Below are 22,481 nucleotides of genomic sequence, written 5' to 3' on the forward strand. Positions count from 1 at the left end.
CCGGGATCCCATCTCTAGTCAGTAAGACCTTTCCCTGAGTGAGACCATTTATTCAGATAAGACTAATTTAGACAACATTAGAAGTCCCCTCCCACTTTAGGATTCCATGATTCTGTGTTTCTAAATTAGACTGTAAACTCCATGAAAGCAGTGGCCATTCTACCGAAACTTTTTATCTGCAGTGTAGTTCTCAGGGTTCTATATAAAGCAAGTACTTAATAAATGCACCAAGAAACAGACATAGCCCAGATTTTTTTAAAAAATTAAAAATTAGAGAAAAAACGGATCTGTCCCACCTTGGGTGAGAATTTAAACCACATAACTTATCAGCTTAGATTCCATGATTTTATTTTTCATCCTCCAGATTTTCTCCTTGCCCTGCAGTGTCCTCTTTTTTTCTTCCCATTTATACAAACTGGGAAGAACATGAGAATCCTCTTCAAATTCCTCTGCCCTAGTCAGTTCTGCCCAAATGTTCCCTCAGGCTGGCTCCTGAGCCTGGTTTTTAAAGGCTTCTCCTTCCAGGAAGGAGATAAAAGAATCACCTTACAGCTGACTGTTCCAAGGCACAGCCTTGTGTGTTTGGGTTTGGTTTATAAAATAAAAGAGTATTTGGTCTATTGTTGCTTAGTCCTTTCAGTCATATCAGACTCTTGACTATTCTTGATCCCATTTGGGCTTTTCTTGGCAAAGATGCTGCAGTTGTTTGCCATTTCCTTCTCCAGCTCATTTTACAGATGAGGAAACTGAGACAAACAGGGTTGAGTGACTTGCCCATGGTCTCACAGCTAGTAAGTATCTGAGGCAACATGAGACTGGGGCTCTGGAGAGAAGTCAAGGGTGCAGCTCTATTTGTGGGAGTCACCTGTCCAGAGGTGATAATTGAAGATGACCTCATGAAAACAGAGCATAGCATGCCCAAAACAGAATCTTGGGGGAACATTTAATTAAATAGTGGAGAGTGGAAGAGTGGGCATTGAAGGAGACAGAAAAGGAATGTTAGAGTTTACCTTGGGTAAAATCATACAATAATAATGTTTCTTTGAAGCACCTCCTACCTCCTTTTTTTGCGTCTCCTCTCTCACCCTGGCCATCTATTGCATTTATGCTGTCCCACAATGTATTGTCTCACTTAGCCCATACTTCCACCTACCTCACCCTGTCCCCTTTTCCTAGAAAAGTTATGGTCCCAAAATACCCTCCTCTGAACAGCACTCTCCATTCTTTAGTGGGGTGATCTCAGCTAGCTATACTCATGAGGAAGAAAGCAATCTGATAAAATGAATCAAGTTAAGACTGGATGCCTGAACCCTTGATGGGTTAATTCTCTGAAGGACAAACAGAATTCCAAAGAGAACATAAATCTAACCTAGTATTAAAGAGAGTACTAAAATGGGGGTTAGGAAACCTGGCTCTAGTCCAACAGGGATATTAACCAGCCATGCTAATTGCAGCAAGTGACTTCTTGGAATCTCCAATGTCTCTTAGAGGATTTCACTAGAAAATTGATCACTCATTAAGCATTTAGGAGGAGTCCACTATGTGTCAGGTATTGGGAGGGTGAGGTGACAAGATACAAATACATCTTTGAGGTCTTTTCTAGCACTAACAATCCATGAGGGATTCGGTGTAGCATTCTTTTTGCATTTCTTCATATCCCCAATTCCTTAGCACAGTCTCCAACATATAGTAGGTACATAAATGCTTGTTGACTAGACTTGACTTGGGGACAGCACTGGACTTAGAATTGGGAGATATTGGTTCCAGTTTGAAATGTCTGCCCCTCCTTATCTCTGCCTCAGAGAATCTCTTATTCTATACAAGATTCTACTCATGCACAACTTTCTACTCAAAACATTTCCTGCTCCCTATAAACTCTAATTTCCTTATGCTCCCTAAATTTCCTCCTGTTTATTTTACATTTTTTTCCAGATACTTATAATATGTACATGTTATCTCCCTCTCAAGATCAGAGATTTTCGTTTTTGTCTTTGGACAGTTCGCAGCACATAGCCTATGTGCTATGTCCACTAAGTTCTTGTTGATTAGATGATGGAGTCAAGGCCCAACATCACCTTGTGATCTTTAGTAAGTGATTTCACTACTCTCACCCCCCCCCACCCCGATTTCCTCATATGCAAAAGGAACATAATAATACTGTTAGCTCTGGTTGGTTTTGTTCACTCCTGCCTGACTCCTTGTGACCCCATTTGGGTACTGAAATAGTTTTCCATTTCTTCAGCTCAATTTCCAGATGAAGAAATTGAGGCAAACAGGGTTAAGTGACTTGCCCGGGGTCACACAACTAGTAAAGTTGTGAGAAAAATGATTTTCAAACTTCAATGTGCCAGTCATGTTATTATACTATTAGGTTTGCAAAGCAGATTTTAAATATTGTCTCATCTGATTCTCAAACAGTCCAGGAAGGTGGGTGCTCTTCTTATACCCATTTTACAAATGAGGAATCTGAGGCTCAGTGAAGTCAAAAGGAGATGCCTTAGCCCAGGCATGTCTGAGGCAGGTTTTGGACTCAGATCTTCTTGATTACAGGGCCAGCACATTATCCATTTTGCCACCCAGCCCTAATGGTGGGATTTAAGGCTGACTGGTCAGTAGGAGAGATTGAAGAGTGGGGGGGGGACAGGAAAAGCCTTTTAAAATCCCACAAATTCTACTATTCCTCATAAACATGAGGTCAGTCTTGCCACCTACTATAGAGTTGGCTAACACCCTGTAATTTAGTGCTAGAATGTCATGATGCCCGTGTCCTAATCACCTTATTCTCCCACCCCTATCACAATGGCCATCAGAAACAGAAACCAGGGAGGAGCATTAGCTAATGACCCAGAAATATTTCTATGACAGAATGCGATTTTATAGATTTTCATCATAGCTCATACCATAATGGTAATAAGCAGTGTTGGGTGAAAGCGGCTGCTAACGACCAAGTCCCCATCCTACCCTTACACTCCCTGATATGCATCTGATCATTTCCTTAATGCACCCCAGCTTCCCAGGCTTCAGCTCCATCCATTCACAATCACCTTAGGGTGATTACCTCTCCTCTGCTGCCAAGTCTTAGAAACACTACTGCATTGCTGAATCTCGGCACTCTTACTTACCCTTCCTTATCCTATCCATTATTAACCACACACACACACACACACACACACACACACACACACACACACAAGCAGAACCACTCTGACCACAATCTCTGATCCTTGTTTCATGCTACCCCCCATCACTGCTCCCAGCCCAGTCTCCCAAAATACCAGCTAATATTGGGGTTACCACTTAAATGCTCCTAGATATACCCCATGAAATTGCAGACATTTGCTTTCCCTTGAAGCTACCCTCATCATATGGTTAGTGATGGGGAGCAATGGAGGGCTATGTGTGCACCTAATTCATATTCAATGATGCTTAAGCACCTGCTTTATGTATAGTGCTGGACCAAGGCATCTCCTTTTGCCCTTTCAGTACCAAGGCAGCCTGGCTCAAGGATTATTCCTTGGCCCATCTCACTTCTCTAGGCCCACATTCTAAGACCATCAATGGGCACTTGCCTCAAGGAGGTGAATGAAAAGCAACAAATGTCATATATTTTGCTCAGAAGAGATTAGCATCTTTATTTAATTTTGAGAAAGGAAAGGAGATTGACTGCTCTTGCCATTGTTCCTAAAATGGTACACATTGGACAGACATACTTCCTTTCCTTCTATGACCTCAGGGTATCCACAGTCTTTTGAGGCCTCACTTTCTTCATCTGCAGACTGAGGGGGGGGTTACATGCCATGATCTCTTAGGTCCCTTTCGGCTCTAAACCTATGTTCCCCTAACTAACGATAACAACCAAAAAAGATCTTAGTAAAATAAAATTGCATTTCTGAAATCAAGAGCAAAGGCCAAGCTGTATTTTTAAAGAGCTTTTTTTTCCTCCTAAGAAAGTAACATATTTACTCTTGTGCTTATAAATGCTTTTCTTAAAAAAAAATCCATCAGTAAAAATAATCAGCATAAAAATACTCAGGCAACAGCTGGATACTTCTTGTTACCATGGCATTCAATCTTAGAAATGAGCAATTTGAAAGTCCAATTACATGGTGCCCACTCCCTAGTATACCCTCTGCCAAGGCGGAATCAAGTAGCCAGGCAACAGATGGAACTGACATGGAAGAGAAAATAACAGAGTTGGAAAGGACCTCAGAGGTTATCTCATCTGACCCCTACCTGAAGCATTAGAAAAATGAAAATAAAAATAGAAAATTCATAAAATGCAATCCTTGATATTAGCCCAAAATGGTAGTACTGGTCAGGCGAAGGCACAGGCCTTTGGGACACGGTAAGCTCATTACTTACTTTGCTAGCATCTGTTCCCAACTCCTGTAGGAGCTTCGTCTGATGTGGGAAATAATAGAAAGACTAACAGAATTTAGAATGTTATTATTTTTCAGTCATTCAGTCGTGTCTGACTTTTCATGATCCCATGGACCATCGCACACAAGGGTCTTCTATCCTCCATTATCTCCCAAAGTCTGCTCAAGCTCATGTTCCCTGCTTCCATGATACCATCCCATCCTTTGCTATCACTTCTCCTTTTGCCTTCACACTTTCCCAACATGAGGGTGTTTCCCAATGACTCTGTCTTCTCATTATGTGGCCAAAGTATTTAAGCTTCAGCTTTAGTATTTGACCTTCCAGTGAATAGCCTGAATTCATTTCTTTCAAGTATTGACTGATTTGACCTCCTTGCTGTCTAAGGGGACTCTCAAGTCTTTTTCCAGTACCACAATTCAAGAGCATCGACACTTTGGCTCTCAGTTTTTCTTATAGTTTGACTCTCAAAGCCACATATTGCTACTGAAAAAACCCAAAGCTTTGAAGCAATATTAATTAACAGTCATTTTCCAGTCTTTTTATCTTATAAAGAAACAGAGACACACAAAGATGACTCGAGTCAAAAAATGGTAAATGGCATTTCCATTATTTTTTGTATTCCTAGTATGAGTTAAATTGAAAGATGGGGTCTGTCTTTGAGAGTCATGAAGGGTCCTACCTAGAGACAGAGACCATGATGAATTGACATAGAGAGGTCGATAGGACTTTAGTCTCCTAGCTTTATGGTTCTCCAACCCAATGAGATGCTGGACAATAGCATGGTTTGCTAGGATGCTGATACCACAGTCCCAGAGATGGTGAGCATCCCTCCAATGAAGTTTATCAGCCCTGATGTTCTTTCCCTGAACTTTTGGGCTACCTTAGACATAGCAACATCCCTGGGAGATAGATGCTATTATCCCCATTGTACAATTGAAGAAACTAAGGCCGACAGAAATTAAGTGACTTGCCCAGGGTCACACAACTGGTAAGAGTTTGTGTTCAGATTTTAACTCAGGAAGTTGTCTTCCTGAGTCCAGGCCCAGAACTTTATCCACTACACCACTTAGCAGCCACTGTACTAAGCACTGGGGATATGATACAAAGAGGAAGACAGGCGTTGCCCTCAAGGAGTTTACATTCACACTGATTTTCTCCTTTTATCCTCAGATGGGATCCTCCAATGAGGAGGCTACCTCCAATGAGGTAGCTAAAGCAAGTCATCATGCCCATTTCTAGACTTCATTATGACTTACAACATTCTTCATACACCTGTGAGTTCAAGTGTTAATAAGTACTAACAGTACCCTTTGCAAAGTCAAGAAATGGAAGCTCAGAGGTTCCCTAAGGTCTCACAGAATCCCACAATTTCAGAGTTGGAAGGAATCTCAAAGGTTAAAAGAGAACCCCCACTACCAAAGTCCTAAGAAATGATCATTCAAACTGAGATTTAATCGATCCTGTATCATTTCCTTATTAATTCTGTTTACAATTAATTGATTTTGTCATGTAACTGCCTAAGTTGTGGTTCTTTGTCTCTGAACTTAGATCAGAGATCCAGAAGGTAATGGGTTAAGTTTAAAAAATCCAGCTCTCCTGATAATCACTGTTCTATTCTCACCTCAAGGAATTCAGCTTAAACCTTGGATGTGTGTGAACACAAGGGAATTGAGTCTTAGATCTTTACACCACCAAGCTATCCTTTAAGGGTGTCTGGCTTGCTGTCCAAAAAGTCTGGTCTATTATCTCTAAACCTTGCAGTTGCTCTCAAATTATGAACACTACACAATCCTAGGGGGAAGTAGGGGGCTGATGCTAGCCCCTCATTGCTAAACTTCCAACCAATCATGTTGTTCCCTTCACCTCATGTTGTTCCCAATCCCATGTTCTGTACTCCCCCCGCCCAAACCTATGAAAGGGGAGCTGTCCTTTTGTTCAGGTCATTGGCATAAATTCAGGCAAACCATTGAGCTTTTATTATCAGGTAGCATGTCCCTGTTAATAAATGAGATCTTGCTCAGAGAAACTTGCCACAGTCTACCCTTTTATTAAATTTCAATTGTGACAAACCTTTTTTCCTGGAAGGTAAATTTCAAAGGGATGACCAAACCCAAGCCATAGGATCCTTGATCCAGAGCTGAAAATGAGCTTTAAAATCCACTGAGTCCAACTTTACAGATAGGAAACTGAGGCTCAGAAAAGTTAAATAACTTATCCAGGGTCACACAGCTTAGTAAGTCTTCAAAATAAGATTTGAACTCAGGTCTTCCTGACTCCAATGCAAGAGCTTTAACCAGTGGACAATGGCTCAAGGTCAGGCACTATGTATTACATCACTCTGTATCTATCCCCTGCAGCCCCAGTCAATATCTATTTAAGACATAGGAGACCCACCTCTCCCCTGCATCCCTCTGACTCTTACATAAAACCACTCTCTTCAGAAATACAACATAACCAAACTCAGTCCCAATTAAGAGTTTCTCTAAAGAAATCCTAGTACCAAGAAGGTGAATGAGCTGCTGAAGCACCAAGGCAGCCCTTTGTAAACATACCTTTTTTCAAATATACAGTCACAGAAGCGTTATCATCATTTTTCACTTTAAGAAGACAGTTCAGATGTCCAAAGCTGGTTGCAGCAGTGTTTCCCAGGGCATCTTGTTCCTGGGGGAAGAAAGCATCTCAGTGTTTGGTCCTCTAGCATGTATATGTGGCTGTGTATATACATACATACATACATACATACATACATACATACATACATACATACATGTATACACAGAGGTCCTTTCCAAATTGTGGTATGTATATATAAAGATATGTATATACATACAGATATGATATAGATATGGATATAGTTACAGATACAGATTTAGCTATAAATACAGATATAGATTGGGGTATGTTGTAAATGTTTGACAGACCATTTCTCTGAAAAAAAATTTATACATGACACACTATAAGTTTAATCTTCTACATTGTTAACATTTTCCCCATCACTTTATTCAGTCTAGAAATCAAAAAAACAATAAATCAAGCCCTGATTTGTAGCATTTGCCAATTTCTGCTGTACAAGTGCTGACATTGAAAATTTAATAATTGGCTCTCCTGAGCTGTATGAGTTGGCTAAAGAACATCCCTGGAAATATAAATAGAGTTTCCCCAATAGTATGTAAGGTCCCTGAGGGCAGGCATCCTAAGAGGCTGCCAAGTGGCACAGTGGATAGAGAGCCTATATAAATGCTGGCTCTTGTTTTTGTTTCTCTAGTGTCTATCGCAAAGCAGGTGCTAATAGCAGAACTTCAGAGTTGAAAGGGACCTGAGTGGTTAATAATACTTTAAGCTTTGCAAAATACTTGACCTATATTATCTTTCTTCATAACAACCCAGTGTAGCAGGTGGAATTTACAGGAGAGAAATTGAGACTGAGAAATTAAGCAGTTTCCCAGGATCACACAGCAAATAAGTGTCTGAAGGTAAAATTTGAACTCTAGTCTTCCCGCCTACAAATTCAACACTCTACCGATCTACACATTTAAAAATACATACACATACATACATACTACTCAATATACACATGTATACAGACATATATATATAGATATATTTATATATGTGTATATAAGTATAGATAAATTATACAATGCAACTCTGGTGAAGAGAGGAAATCCAGGAAGGCTTCCTGTAGGAGGTGGAATTTGAGCTGAGCCTTGATGCAAGAGAAAAAGGAGAGAGGGAGCATATTCAAGACATGGGTCATAGGGAGTACAAAGGTATGGCCTTGAAAAAATATTGTTTCTTATTTTCATTGATGAATAATAAATTTAAAACTTTAAACATCTGTGCTTGTTGTTGTTGTTGTTGTTGTTGTTGTTTAAATTTTTCTGGGGCAATGAGGGTTAAGTGACTTGCCCAGGGTCACACAGATAGTAAGTGTCAAGTGTCTGAGGTCAGATTTGAACTCAGGTCCTCCTGAATCCAGGGCCGGTACTTTATCCACTGCACCACCTAGCTGCCCCCCATCTGTGCTGTTTTAACAGGGGCCTCTTGGAAGCACCTATCTAAATGCAAAGGAGTAAATCTCTAGTAATGAGAACTTCTGATATTATACATGCTGGTTGGGGAAATATTTGGGGGCTTTTCTATGTGACTAAATCTATGATACTATGTTACAATAACATATATTTAATCCACCCCCCAAAATCACCCTCAGTGGAGTTTATGAGTATAATTATTCTAGATGGTTATATATACATAACACAACCAACTAGAATCATGTGTATATACACACACATACATATATATAATATATATAAATTATATACACAAATATTGTATACCTGGTAATATATATTTATATGGTACATATTATGTGGTAATGATATTCTATATTAATATATACAATATATTCTTATTTGTAATATAGATTATATAACTATATGCTGTATTAATAAACTAAATACAATATACAGTCAGCAACAGTAGCAACAGCAACAGTAATAGTAATACTATTAATAAAATTATTTTATATTAGCTAATTATATAATAATTATACAGTTATATTAACATATTTTATTTTATTTCCCTCTATATAGATAGATCTCTATATCTATCTCTCTATCTATGTCTCTCTCTCTCTGTCTATCTAAGCTACCTCCTTTACCTGTGTTAGAGGCTAATCCTATTCTCTGCCACCTACCAAATAGTAGTGGACAAGGACACAGCACACAGTCGGTGCCAAAAATACATTATAAACTAACTTGCTATTTGTGGTGCTCCCAAGAAATTCAGTCAATGGATGGGTTTCTATAAGCAGGCTCAGTTCACATAGTAATTTCTGGTTTAGGGTTAGGTCTGGCAGTCTTATTTTCTTACCAGGTCAAAGCAACATCTCCAAATACAGCAAGTACCATGAGTTATAGACAAAGAAGCCCGTGAGAATCAGTGTGGGGCTGCAAAGTAACTGACTCCACTGACCTGACTGGATGCTACACAATCAATGTTGACATCTGTGCCAGCGTAGAAATCACATACAGCATCAGATCCGGCCCCAGCCACTGTGAGGAAGCTACAAGCTTCATCAATAGAACATTCTAGAAACACCAGGGGGAAAAAGAAGAAATTCTCATTTATGATATTGATTTATGGTCACAAAATACATTGATCGTATTTGATCCTCACTGCCACCCCATGAGGCAGGTGGGACAGGTATTCTCCCCATTTCACAGGTAAGGAAATGGAAGACAAATGATTGATCTGCCCACAATCTCACAAAGATGAGCCTCTGCTGGTCAGGAGGGATGCCCTCTTCATCTTGGATTTTGGCCTTTACATTCTCAATAGTGTCACTGGGCTCTACCTACCTCCAGGAAAATGGTCTTGCCTGTCTGGGTCTTCACAAAGATCTGTATACCATCTCTAAGACACAGGACTAGAAGGAGAATGGATTCTTTCTGAATTTTGTAGTCAAACGGGTAGTAGTGGTGGTGGTGGTGGTGGTGGTAGTAGTAGTAGTAGTAGTAGAAATAGCAGAAGTAGTAATAGTAGTGGTAATAATAACAGCAGCAACAGTAATAGTAATACTACTACTAATAAACTACTACTAGTAGTAGTAACACTACTAGTAGTAATAGTGATAGCAGTAGTAATACTAATAGTGGTAGCAGAAATAGTAGCATTAATGGCAGTAGTAGTTATGCTAGTACTATTAGTAGTGTGATGAAATAATGAGATTTAGCAGATACTCAAAGACCCACCTGGAGATTAATCTAGACTGATTGAAATCAAGTGAGAGTGATTAACTGCTGATTAGCCTACTTCAAGTTAACTGGATTGTAATCACACCTTGAGAACACCTTCAGAACCAATGGATTTGGAGGATGCCAACCAATCAGCTTGAAGCAGTGTGTAAGGACCGCCTCTGTTCCAGACCTATAAAAAGCTTCCACAATCAGTTTGCTAAAGAGTTCCTGATTAAAGCAGGCTCATGGAGGAGGACTGGAGGAAGAACCCAACCAGGCTGGAACTCTATGCAAGATAGGCTTTTTCTTAACTTTCTGAACTCCTTGTGAATACTTCTATGCTTTAATAAACGATTAATGCCCAAAGACTGGTGCTGAAGCACCAGATTTTAAACATCACAGTTGTAGTCTTAAAAGTAATTCTAGTAATAATATAAATAATACTCATAGTAATACTACTAGTAGTAGAAATGGTAGTAATAGTAATAGTAGCAATAACAGCAGCAACAGTAGTAGTAATTCTACTAGTAGTATCAGTAGTAGTAAACTACTACTAATAGCAATAATACTACTAGTAGTAATAGTAGTAGCAGCAGTAGTATTAATGGTAGTAGTAATACTAGTGCTATTAGTATTAATAGCAATAGAAATCATAGTAATAGTACAAATAGTAGTCATAGTAATACTACTAGTAGTAACAGTAGTAGTAATAATAACAGCAACAGAAGCAGTAGCAGTAGCAGCAGTAGTAGTAATGATAGTAGTGGTGGTGGTGGTGGTGGTGGTGGTGATAGTAGTAGTAGTAGCAGTGGCAGCAGCAGTAGTAGTAATGGTAGTAGCAGTAGTAGTTGTTGTGGTGGTGGTGGTAATAGTAGTAGTAGCAGCAGCAGCAGCAGCGGTCCTTCAAATACTTGGAGGCAGCTATTATGTCTTGCTTTGTCTCCTCTTTCCCCCCCTTTTTTTGTTTTTGTTTGTTTGTTTGTTTGTTTTTTTTGTGGGGAAATAAGGGTTAAATGACTTGCCCAGGGTCACCCAGCTAGTAAGTGTCAAGTGTCTGAGGGCAGATTTGAACTCAGGTCCTCCTGAATCCAGGGCCAGTGCTCTATCCACTGTGCCACCTAGCTGCCCCCTGTCTTCTCTTTTCTAAGCTAAAGATCCTCAGATTCTTCAAATGGTCCTCATATGGCATGAGCATAAAATCATAGGTCAATAGATCTGGAGCTGGAAGAAACCTTGGAAGCCATGGAATCCAAGCCCCCCATTTTAAAGATAAGAAAACTGAGGTCCAGAGAGGAATCAAGCACTTGCCCAGAGTTACACACCATCCAATTTACACTTGTATTTTGGTGACTCGGTTAGGTTCTTATTCCTTAGGTTGAATTCTGCCTTGTTATAATTTGGGAAGCATCAACATGAGATGGTGGAAAGAAGAGTGAACTGGTCATTAGGAGGTCTGGTTTGTACCTTTCTGTCTGCTACTGATGTACTTGTGACCATGAACAAGTTGTTTGACTTCTGGGGCCTTAGTTTTGTTTTCTATAAAATGACAGTTGTACCAAGTGGCCTTTAAGGACTCTTACAACTAAAGAAACTTTGTTCTAATATTTGATACTTTTCACCCCTTCCAAATCTGACATTCCATATTCTATGAGGAGTCTGTGAAATTCCAGTTTCAACAAAAGACAGTGGTACTGCACCCAGTATTTTATCACTGTCAGTTTGTCTGTTTGCTTTACTTTAATTTTTGAAGACAATGAATTATAATAGGTGAAATGCCCATAATTCTATCAAGAAATGCATCAATGCATTGTTCTCTGTTAGCTCTAAACAAAATAGTAGCCAATTTCATCTTTCAAATGGCCATGTTTTTTATAGTTTTTAAGTGATTTTTAATTAAATTTAGCATGCACATATAGATATTTGATCTCACATACTGGGTTCTAAAGCCCACCAAATTCCCAGGAACAATTACAACACCAAACTTAAATCAAATTAAATTGACAGATTTTATTCTGAGAAGATCCAAGTATTTCACTTTTAGTGATTTTCCTTTTCCTGAGTATAAACATCCAAGACTTGGCACAATGGAACATCAGGCTGTTTTAAAAGTCTAACCCAAGAAAAGTGCTTCCCACCAGGTAGATACAAGGTTATTGCCAACTTGCCTCCAACTCCATACCCCACTCCTCTTCCCACACACACCTTGTTTCTTAACTATATCTGCAAGAGAATGGACCCTTCAGTATTTGCATATATCATAACATCTGTTGGTTTGACTGGTTTTTTTATTTAATCACTCCTCATTGATATGTGAGGGAATGTGACATTCTGGAAGAAAAACTATTAAGAGTCAGGAGACTTGAGCCCAGTTCTAGTTACTAGCTATGTGACCTTGGGTTAAGTTTCATCTCTTCTCTGACTCAATTTTGTTATCTAAACAATGATAGGATACCTGAATCAGAGAATTCCAGAGTTCAAAAAGACTTTCTGAAGCTAGGAGGGATCGCAAACACATTAAATGATAGGATTTAACAAGATTTTGGACTGGACTAGACTAGACTAGACTAGACTAGAATGTTGGGCTGGATCTCATAAGCTCCATGTCATCTACAGAATTGATAAAGATTCCATCTTTACCTTGACCCAAGAACTTTTTTAAGAATGGGGAGGGGGAGGGAAGGGAAGGGAAGAAGGGAGAAAAGTTTGGAATTAAAAACAAATGTTGAAAACTATCTTTAAATGTAACTGGAAAGTAATAAAATACTTTTATGATAAAAAGAAGTTTATAAGAATGTTGAACAGTATAGGACAAAGTACAAATTCTCTGGAAAAGTCAACTAGGGACATCCTTCTAGTGGAACTCAAAGCATAAAGGGGTTCTTCTTTGAATCTAGCCATTCAACCAGTTCTGAATCAATTTATACTACTGTCGGGTTCCCCTCTCTCTTCCTTTTCCTCATGTATAGCCTTAGAGATTTTTCTCAAATTACTCTCTAAATTCTAGATCTATAGCATTCTGCTGATCTATCTATGATATATCTATAGTAATCTTATCAAAAAGAAATTGGAGTTAGTCTAGCATTAATGTGTTCTTGATGGAGCCATTTTGGCTCTTTGCGATCACTGCTTTGTTTTCAATAACTATCCCTTTTATAATTAAATCTAGCATTTTCCCAAGAATCCAAATAGACCTCATGATCCTATTATCTGCAGATTCCATTTTCTTTCCCTTTTTTTTGAAAATGGTGACAATGTTCACCCTTTTCCTAAACCTGAAGTGCCTCTTCCATTCTCCAGTCTTTCAAAGATCACAAGAAGTGACTTAGGAAACACACCTACCAATTCTTTTAGTACCTTGGGACAGAGTTCATCTGTATGATGCTAGGTGTTTACCTGTTTTCTCCATATTTATCCTAACACCTCCCAAATGGCTATTTTTATGCAACCATTTCTAATCCAAAGATCTTTCTCCTTAGCAGAAGTAATGAGTAACAAAACCAGGATTAAAGTCTGTGACCTCTGAACCCACATCTAGGTCTTTCCCCAATACAGCATAGCTTCCTGATAAATTCTATAGAGCAAGTTTTTTAATCTTTATGTTTTTTTACCATGAACCCTTTGGGCAATCTTGTAAATCCCCTGGACCTCTTTACCAAAAATGTTTTTAATAGTTGAAGGAAGAACTAAATTTTAGTTAGAAGTTAGTGAAAATAAAGATGCATTTTTTTCTCATCTAAGTTTGTGGGATCCCTGAAATTATCAATGGACCTCTTGAAGTCTGTGAGCCCCAGGTTAAAAATCCCTATTATAGAGTCTTATTTCTTATCTCTCCAACCACCCCTTAGTACCAGGACCAGGAGGATCATAGGCTTCTATGTAGTAGGGGCTGAGGTCTAATGACATATACATTCTTCAAAGCTACAAAAATAGTAACTGGGTCGCTAATATTTTGGTGTGGAAAGTGCAAGATAATCCTCATGCTCTGCTCCTCACCATTATCTCCCTTCAGGGACAACATTTCTCTTACCTGAGAGGCACTGCATCAGTGGAAATTCTCCTTTCACCATTTTAGATTGAACCACCACGGCATTGTTGGCATTGAAGATAACTTTAGATTCTGGGGCTCGCTCGAACTTCTGGAGCACTAAAAGTAAAACAGACTATTGAGGTTTCATGTGAAGTAGGTAAATGTTCTATCAAGGGGTTAATTTGGATATTAGGTCAGAAAGGAGCTAATACTACCCATCACCCTTCCCACCTCAGACCCCTATATTAGGGACATAGATACTTTTGTGCAAGTATCTCTAGTTGTATGTACTCCTAGGCATTAAGTAGATCAGTTTTACCAGCCACACATAAAGGGGAGAGGCAGGGAGGTTGTATGGGAAAAATGCTGGACTTGGAAGTCAAAAGTCCTGGATGATATGCCTCTTACTTATCAGAGTTAAGACCTTGGAGAAACCACTTAACTAGTCAGATGAATAGGTTGCTTCCCAGAGTAGGGAGTTAATCACTGGAGCTTTTCGATAAGAGGTTGGAAGACTCCTTGCTGGGGAAGTTTTGGATGAAATTCATGCTCAGGTACAACTTGAACTTAGATCCAAAAAAAAAAAAAATGGGATTTAGCAGATGCCCAGGGGTCCCACCTGAGGATTGATTTAGAATTGTTTGAATTGGGTGAGACTGAGAAACTGACTAAGTACCTACTTAAGGGTGATTGGATGGCAACCACACCTGGCTGGCCCTGCGTGATGTGTTGTTCTCAGAGGCTGTGTACTACTGATATCAGCAAGATACCACTATCAAACAATCAGTTTGAAGGACCTCCCCTTTCTGGGAGGGAGACAGGAATTAGGAAGTAGAGGCTCGAGGGCTGAAGCAGCTTTTTTTTTTTTCCTGGAGGAACCGTTGTGGCAGCAGAGGGGGAGAAAAAGGAGGGTCCCCCTGGTTGTCCAGGACTTTGGGCATGGTGAGGGATTTCATGTGGGCTGCTAGGAAAGGAAGGTTTCTTTCTCTCTGGCTATACTGAATAGATCCAAGCTAGGATTTCCATGCTATAAGGAATCTGTTCTCAACCTCTCTCTTCACTAACATAATATATTTTAATAAATCCTTAAAAGTCTAAACTCTTGCTGAATTTATCAGTGATTTTAGCCAGTTGCCCACCCAAAATTGGGGGGGGGGGGCTGATTAGAATCCACAATTAGATTTTAAACAACACAAATTCTGTCCTCCTGGAATTTCCTGGACCACAATTTCCTTAAGTATAAAATAGGAATAATAATCCTTTCCCTGGGTGCTTTATAGTGTTATTGTTATGACCAAAAAAGAATATGAATGATAAATGCCATTTATGGAGTTCCCTCACAGCAACCCTAGGAGTATGCACATGCATGCATTTGGTTGCACGCACATGCACGTACACACACACACACACACACACACACACACACACTCCATACTATTTCATATTTGAAGGTATCAGTGTGAGATCAGTGTGGTTATTTCCTCCACTGACATTGATTACCTTAGTAGATGGTCCTTAGAGAGATGCCATTACCAAAAAATCCATCACCTTGTACCCAGTCTGATTATGAGACTCACTGAATTTGGTAAGGTTAATCCTTAGACAACAGATATACAGACTCTCCCTGAGCCTGCCCTTGAAGTCCTTATCAGCTTGGTAGGAACTGCCTTGCATCCACTGCCTTAGCCTTTGAGAACCTAAGGTCACCTCCACACCACAATGAGGCATCCGATGAGGACCTTTAGCTCGACATGAGTGTGAGTTAATAATCCTATAGGTCCAGAGAAGAAAAATCTTTAAAGAAAATCATCAGGGACTGTACAGTATGTCAAATTAGTCTTCTGGCATGCAAATTCTGTCAGTTTAATCTTCCATCTGTTGAATTTCTGCAGCCTTAATTGTATTTATGTGTATCTTGGGACAGAACCAGAAGGTTTTTCAGTGTCAACTCTCATCATGTTAGCCTTAGAGAATATCCTGAGGCACACATGTCTATGTGTCTCGGAGGTCTTTGATTCCCCCTGGGAACAAAGAGATTTTAGAATGAGTCGGAGGAAACCAAGAGTGCAATTGAAGTAGTACACAGCAGGGCCTTTAACAAGGAGACTGAAATGGGGCTCCCTGACTGCAGCAAGATGTTGCCTCCTCCATGAGACTTATTTTTTTTTTGGGGGGGGGGAGACAATGAGGGTTAAGTGACTTGCCCAGGGTCACACAGCTAGTAAGTGTTTTGTCTGAGGCTGAATTTGAACTCAGGTCCTCCTGAATCCAGGGCTGATGCTTTATCCACTGCATCACCCAGCTGTCCTGATGAGGCTTATTTTGATCTCTCCTAGCTGCTAGTGCCCTTCCCAACCCCATATCAGAAATTACCTTGTATTTATTTAGACTAAATTTTGTATTCACTTCTCTTTTTGTGCACCTCCTCCCCCAACAAAGGAATATAAATAGTTTGAGTACAGGGACTATTTCATTTTTGTCTGTGTATCTAGTACAGTGCCTAATAGGTACTTAAATGCTTTTTGAATGAATGAATGAATGAGTATGAAGGCTAATGATAAGAAACATAGGTGGGGCAGCTAGGTGGTGCAGTGGATGGAGCACCAGACCTGGAGTCAGGAGGACCTGAGTTCAAATCCAGCCTTAGACACTTAACACTTACTAGCTGTGTGACCCTGGGCAAGTCACTTAACCCTAATTGCCTCACCAAAAAAAAAGAAAGAAGGAAACATAGGACCCATGTTTAGTGCTTTAGAGGAGATTTAAATAATGATAGCAGAAAATATCCTGTAAGGAACACTAGATCAGGCTAAGGTAAAGTGAAATCTCTTTCCTTGGAAAGCATCAGAAACAAAATGATAAATTATCTTCTCTCCAGAGGGAGATGACCCAGTGTTTAGCACAGTACCTGGCAAATAGCAGGCACTTGATAAATATTGATTGATTGATTGGGCAAGTCTTTAACTCTCTTAATCTCAATTTCTTCAAATATAAAATGAAGAAAATAAGACCTGCTCTGAATGCTTAAAAGGTGATCATGAGGACAATGTTTTATATAGCTTAATAGGTATAGAAATGGAGAGGTTTAAGTAGTAGTTGGAATGGTGGCAAACAGCTCACATTTGTAGTTTATGAAGGGCAGCTAGGTAGTATGATGGATAGAGGGCCAGGACTGGAGTCAGACTCATATTCTTGAGTTCAGATCTGGCCTCAGACACTTACTGGCTGTGTGAACAGAGACAAGTCACTTAACTCTGTTTGCCTCAGTTTCCTCATCTGTAAAATAATCTAGAGAAGGAAATGGCAAATTACTCCAGTATCTTTGCCAGGAAAATCCCAAATGGAGTCACAGAGTCAGACATGCCTGAAAAATGATCCAACAACAACTTATAGTTTACAAAGCACTTTCAATACACACTGTCCTTTTTGACCCTTACAACTGGGTGAGGCAGGCAATTATTATTATCCTCCATTATGCAGGTGGGGAAATTGAGGTTCAGAGAAGTTGATAACTTGCCCAAGGTCACATGGCTAGTAGATAGTGGAGAGAGGTCTTCTCATTCCCAGTCTAGGCTCCTTCCTGCCACATATGCTGCCTAGAGGGATGAATCAGATGGTGATCACTTTTTTATTTGTCTATTTTACTAGAGGTGACATTTTTGTGACTTCAGCTCCATGCACATGGGGGAAGTTGGACCTGATGAAGAAAATTCTTTTCTGTCCATGAGCGTGCATATTCCAGCAGTCTATATGCTATGTTCTAATATTCAAGGGGCAGCTAGATGGCACAGTGGATAGAGTGCTGGCCCTGAAGTTGGGAGGACCTGAGTTCAAATCTCACCTTAGACACTTAGTAGCTGTGTGACCCCAATTGCCTTAAACATCTGGGGACATCTCTTTTTGTTTTTAAGTGAAGCAATTGGGGTTAAGTGACTTGCCCAGGGTCACACAGCTAGTAAGTGTTAAGTGTCTGAGGCCAGATTTGAACTCAGGTACTCCTGACTCCAGGTCCAGTGCTCTATCTACTGCGCCACCTAACCTCCCCTTGGGGCCATCTCTTGATGTATATCCTTGCCACTGGACCAAGATGGCTCTGGAGGAAAGAGTGAGGCAGGTAACTTTGCACAGTCCTGTCTCACTTAAATCCAATTCACTGCAAGTCTTGATATCACCTCCTAATGTCATGGTACTCCTCAAGAACAAAGGGACAAACAACAACAACAATACTCAAAGATCTAGAGTCCTTTCCCCAGCTCTTTCAGTCCTCTAAAATTTTATGTCGTAACATTTTATGCGCTCATGTCCATTTCAGCTCTAAAATTCTCTGTTCTAAGGGCCATTCTAGCTCTAACAACCTGTGGTCTACATTCAGAATTCTCTACTGTCTCTGAGACACGGTATGGTACAGTCCAAAGAGGGCTGGATTGGAGTAAGAGGATCTGGGTTCAAATGTTGTTTTCCATTTCCTAGTGTGACTTTGGGCAAGTCACTTAACCAGTATGAGTGGGCCTTATGGGTTGGACTAGAATTCAGCAATCATCAAACTTACAGCCCAAGAGCCAAATCCTGCCAAGCATCTGTTCTTGTATGATCCCTAAGGTAAGATTTTTTAAAACAACTTAAAAACAAAATAACACTTTATTTTAGAATGTATAACCCATTCTTAGCTCACTAGGCTGTACAAAAACAGGCAGTGGATAGATTTAGCCTCTCGAAAGTAGTTTGCTGATGCCTGGACTACATGATCTCCTGTTCTCAATCTATTATTCTTTACTATTTTTGATTCTATGAGTCCCATTTGCAGTAGAAACGAGAAGGGAGATAAATTTCTGAACAAAGGACCTGGGCTATGAAAGTGGAAATACACCATACAGAAATGAGAACAGAATTTAGCCCAGGAGATTTGCATAAGAAGCCACAGGATAGAAGATATGCATCAATCTTTAAAATACTCATTTGCCTTCTCAAAACAAAACAACAGGCAATAATGGGAAATGTGTTTCTGGTTGTCAAAGCCTTGAGGCAGCAGGTGTTTGGGATAAAACTGTCATTTCTGCTTGGAAAGAACATTGAGACAAGCTAACCAGTCTCCTTACAGAAATAGCTGAAATGCAGAGCTTTTTTGTTCAGGTTAGGTGGTATAACAGAGAACGCTGATCTAATAGTCAAGACCTAGAAAGAGCAGTTTCCTGGACTCAGAGGACCTGGGTTCAAATTTCATTTCTGATGATTACTAACTATTTGACCATAGGTGGTCTTTTAACCTATAGTTAAGCCTTCTACATCCTGGGAGTTAGGGACATAGAGTCCCCCCTCCCCCCAAATCTGGAAAAATCCACATACATTTTTGGCCCTTCCTTTGTACCAGAGAAGAAGTCTAAAATTTTCCCTTTTTGTGGGATGTTTACAATATCTTTTTTTTTTTGCTTTTTACTTTTTTTTACAATACCTTATTGTACAATTTGGATTAAGTATTTGGTCATAGGCTTTTGTGTCATCTGCTGGCCTTCACGTGTCATCTACAGCTTCTGCAAAACTCCCCAAATTCCCATTTAATTTTGCTGACCCACAATATAGTGAAACTGCAATGGGGAAAGCCACAATGTGGAAGGGATAACTGTACAAGGATATCAGATCCTCATTGTAAACTAAGGGTTTCTGAGGTCCCTTCTAGCTCTATCTCTTACCCTGTGACCTGTTTTAGTCCCATCTCCATCTACCACTCACTTGCTGTGTGCACTCTAGGTAAATCACTCATCATCTCTGGGTCACAGTCTGCTCATCTGTCAAATGAGGAAGCTGGACCAAAAGGGTTTCATTTCTAACTTGTGGTGATTTTCTCTCCCTAGGACTGAAAGGAGGGGGCTGATGAGAATTTATTTTTATAAGCTAGTCCCATTCCTCTTTCACATATCCACAATATAACTCCTGAAGATGCACCAGGGAGGTTGCTTTAAGAAATGTGAGACTGAGAATGTCATTTGGATTTTCCATGCTCTGGGCATTGGTTGCTACGTTGTTCCAAGAAAGGAAATAGGTGTTTTGTAACCAAGGAAACATAGAGATATATAGAGGGTGGTTGTGGGGGGATGATGGTGATACCTCGCATCTCTCTAGTACTTTAAAGTTGGCAAAGAGTTTTACTTATAATAATAATTGCTAGCTTTTACATAGCTTTCTTTAAATGGTTTTTTGGGGGTTTTTGCAGGGCAATGAGAGTTAAGTGACTTGCCCAGGGTCACACAGCTAGTTAAGTGTCTTTTTTTTCTTTTTTTTAGTGAGGCAATTGGGGTTAAGTGACTTGCCCAAGGTCACACAGCTAGTAAGTGTTAAGTGTCTGAGGCCGGATTTGAACCCAGGCACTCCTGACTCCAGGGCCGGTGCTCTATCCACCGCGCCACCTAGCTGCCCCCAGCTAGTTAAGTGTCAAGTGTCTGAGGCTGGATTTGAACACAGGTCCTCCTGAATCCAAGGCCAGTGCTTTATCCACTGCACCACCTAGCTGCCCCCTTTTACATAGTTTTTTAAGGATTGCAAAACAATATGGATGATCTCATTTGGTCCTTACAACAACCCAATGAGGGAGATGCTATTATTATCTTCATTTTACAGGTAGGGAAATTGAGGCAGAGATAGGGTAAGTGACTTATTCATGGTCACACAGCTAATAAGTATGAGGCAGGATTTGAATTCAGTTCTTTTTTTTTTCTTCAGGGCACTTAGAGTTAAGTGAGTTGCCCAGGGTCACACAGCTAGTAAGTGTCAAGTGTCAGAGGCCGGTTTTGAACCCAGGTGCTCTTGAATCTAGGACCAGTGCTTTATTCACTGCACCACCTAGCTGTCCCCGAATTCAGGTCTTTATGACACCAAGACCAGCATTCCATCTACTACACCATCTGTCTGCCTGTTAGCATGCCACCTAGGCAACAAATCAATAATCATTTAAGAGCTTACTGTGTACCAGGCACTGTGCTAAGTACTGAAAATATAAATACAACCAAAATGATAGTTCCTGCCCACAAGGAGCTTAAATTCTAATGGGGGAAGACAGCACATAAAGGGGAGGATGAAAGTGGGGTAGCTATGTTGTTTGAGATGAGGGGAAGTGGCTCATTCAGAAGTACCATGTGGCAGTGCTTGTAACACAATAACATGCCTTAGCTAATGCATAGACTTGAACTATTCTTTCCCCTATGGCTCAGATGCTGCTGGAATGTCTGAACCTAAGCAAGGTGTAAGCCAGATGATGATTGTGTGATTCTTCAGTGTACAAGACCCATATAAGACACCACTGATTAGTTAAACCAAAATCTTGATAATAATAAGCTAAATCAAGGGTCAGTTAAATCACAGACATTGAATGAGAGCACAGTTCGCTGTGCCGGGGCCACCTATACACACTATCCTATCATCTATTTGGAATCTGGGAGGGCAATTATCCAAAAGCATTGTGTGGGGTGACAGGCCTGTGACCAGAGGCGGCAAGCAAATTCTCTTCACTAACTGCCAGTGAAGATACCTTTCCCTGGAGCTCCTCCTTCCAGAGAACTCATTCTATCCTGGGAGTATGTATGTAGGGATTGGAGGGAGATGTTATAGTGTGAAATTAGAAAGAAATGCTACAGGTAGGAAAGGAACACTTGTATCTACATCCCAGACCACCCAACCTGAGTTTTACCCTACTTCTTTAATAGACTTGATGCCCAACTTTAATTTAATTTAATTAATGAGGTCCCTTTCTTCTCTAACTTTGCTACTAATCTTAGCCTGGCCTCTGGGTATTCCAATATCTCCATATCTAGGTCTATATCTAGGGTTAGACATGGGCCAAAGTACTTTAATTTCACTCATGTAAGACAAAGGCTGGGTTTTCTTTTCCCCAGAATATTTTGCTAGCTATGAAGGGGGGAAAAAGGAGATAAGAGGTACAGTGGACAGAGCACTGAACTAGCAGTCAGAAGACATAGATTCTGATCCCAGTTATTCCCCTAACAGCCACGTGATCTTGCATTACTTGCCTCTGAGCCTGTTTCCTCAGTTGTAAGTAAAGGGGTTATACTAGATCAGAGGTTCTTAAGAGTGTCATGGACACAGTTTTGGCAGTCTGGAGAAGCCTATAGAACCCATAGAAACATGTTTTTAACTAATTGGAACCAAAGCTCAATTTTAGCTAGAGATTAATGTAATTGTGTTTTCCATCCAAGTTTGTGGACCATTTGAATTCCATCCATGAACCCTTTGGACCCCAGCTAAGAACACTTGGGCCAGATGATTTCTAAGGTCCCTTGGAGCTCTAAAACTTTATGAATCCTGGCATCCTATATTTAGACCTGGGA

At 40.1% G+C, this 22,481-nt stretch overlaps 1 protein-coding gene across 1 annotated transcript in view; it reads right to left on the bottom strand.

Moving 5' to 3' along the window:
* Window positions 1-22,481, bottom strand: part of TG (thyroglobulin) — a 395,662-nt gene that overhangs the window by 268,547 nt on the left and 104,634 nt on the right. The window contains 3 exon segments of the mRNA XM_043991635.1: window positions 6,933-7,041; window positions 9,355-9,470; window positions 14,146-14,262. Of these exon segments, the coding sequence (XP_043847570.1) occupies window positions 6,933-7,041; window positions 9,355-9,470; window positions 14,146-14,262 (342 nt within the window).

This window comes from Dromiciops gliroides, chromosome 1 (genome assembly GCF_019393635.1).
Source record: "Dromiciops gliroides isolate mDroGli1 chromosome 1, mDroGli1.pri, whole genome shotgun sequence".
NCBI classification, from domain to species: Eukaryota; Metazoa; Chordata; class Mammalia; order Microbiotheria; family Microbiotheriidae; genus Dromiciops; species Dromiciops gliroides.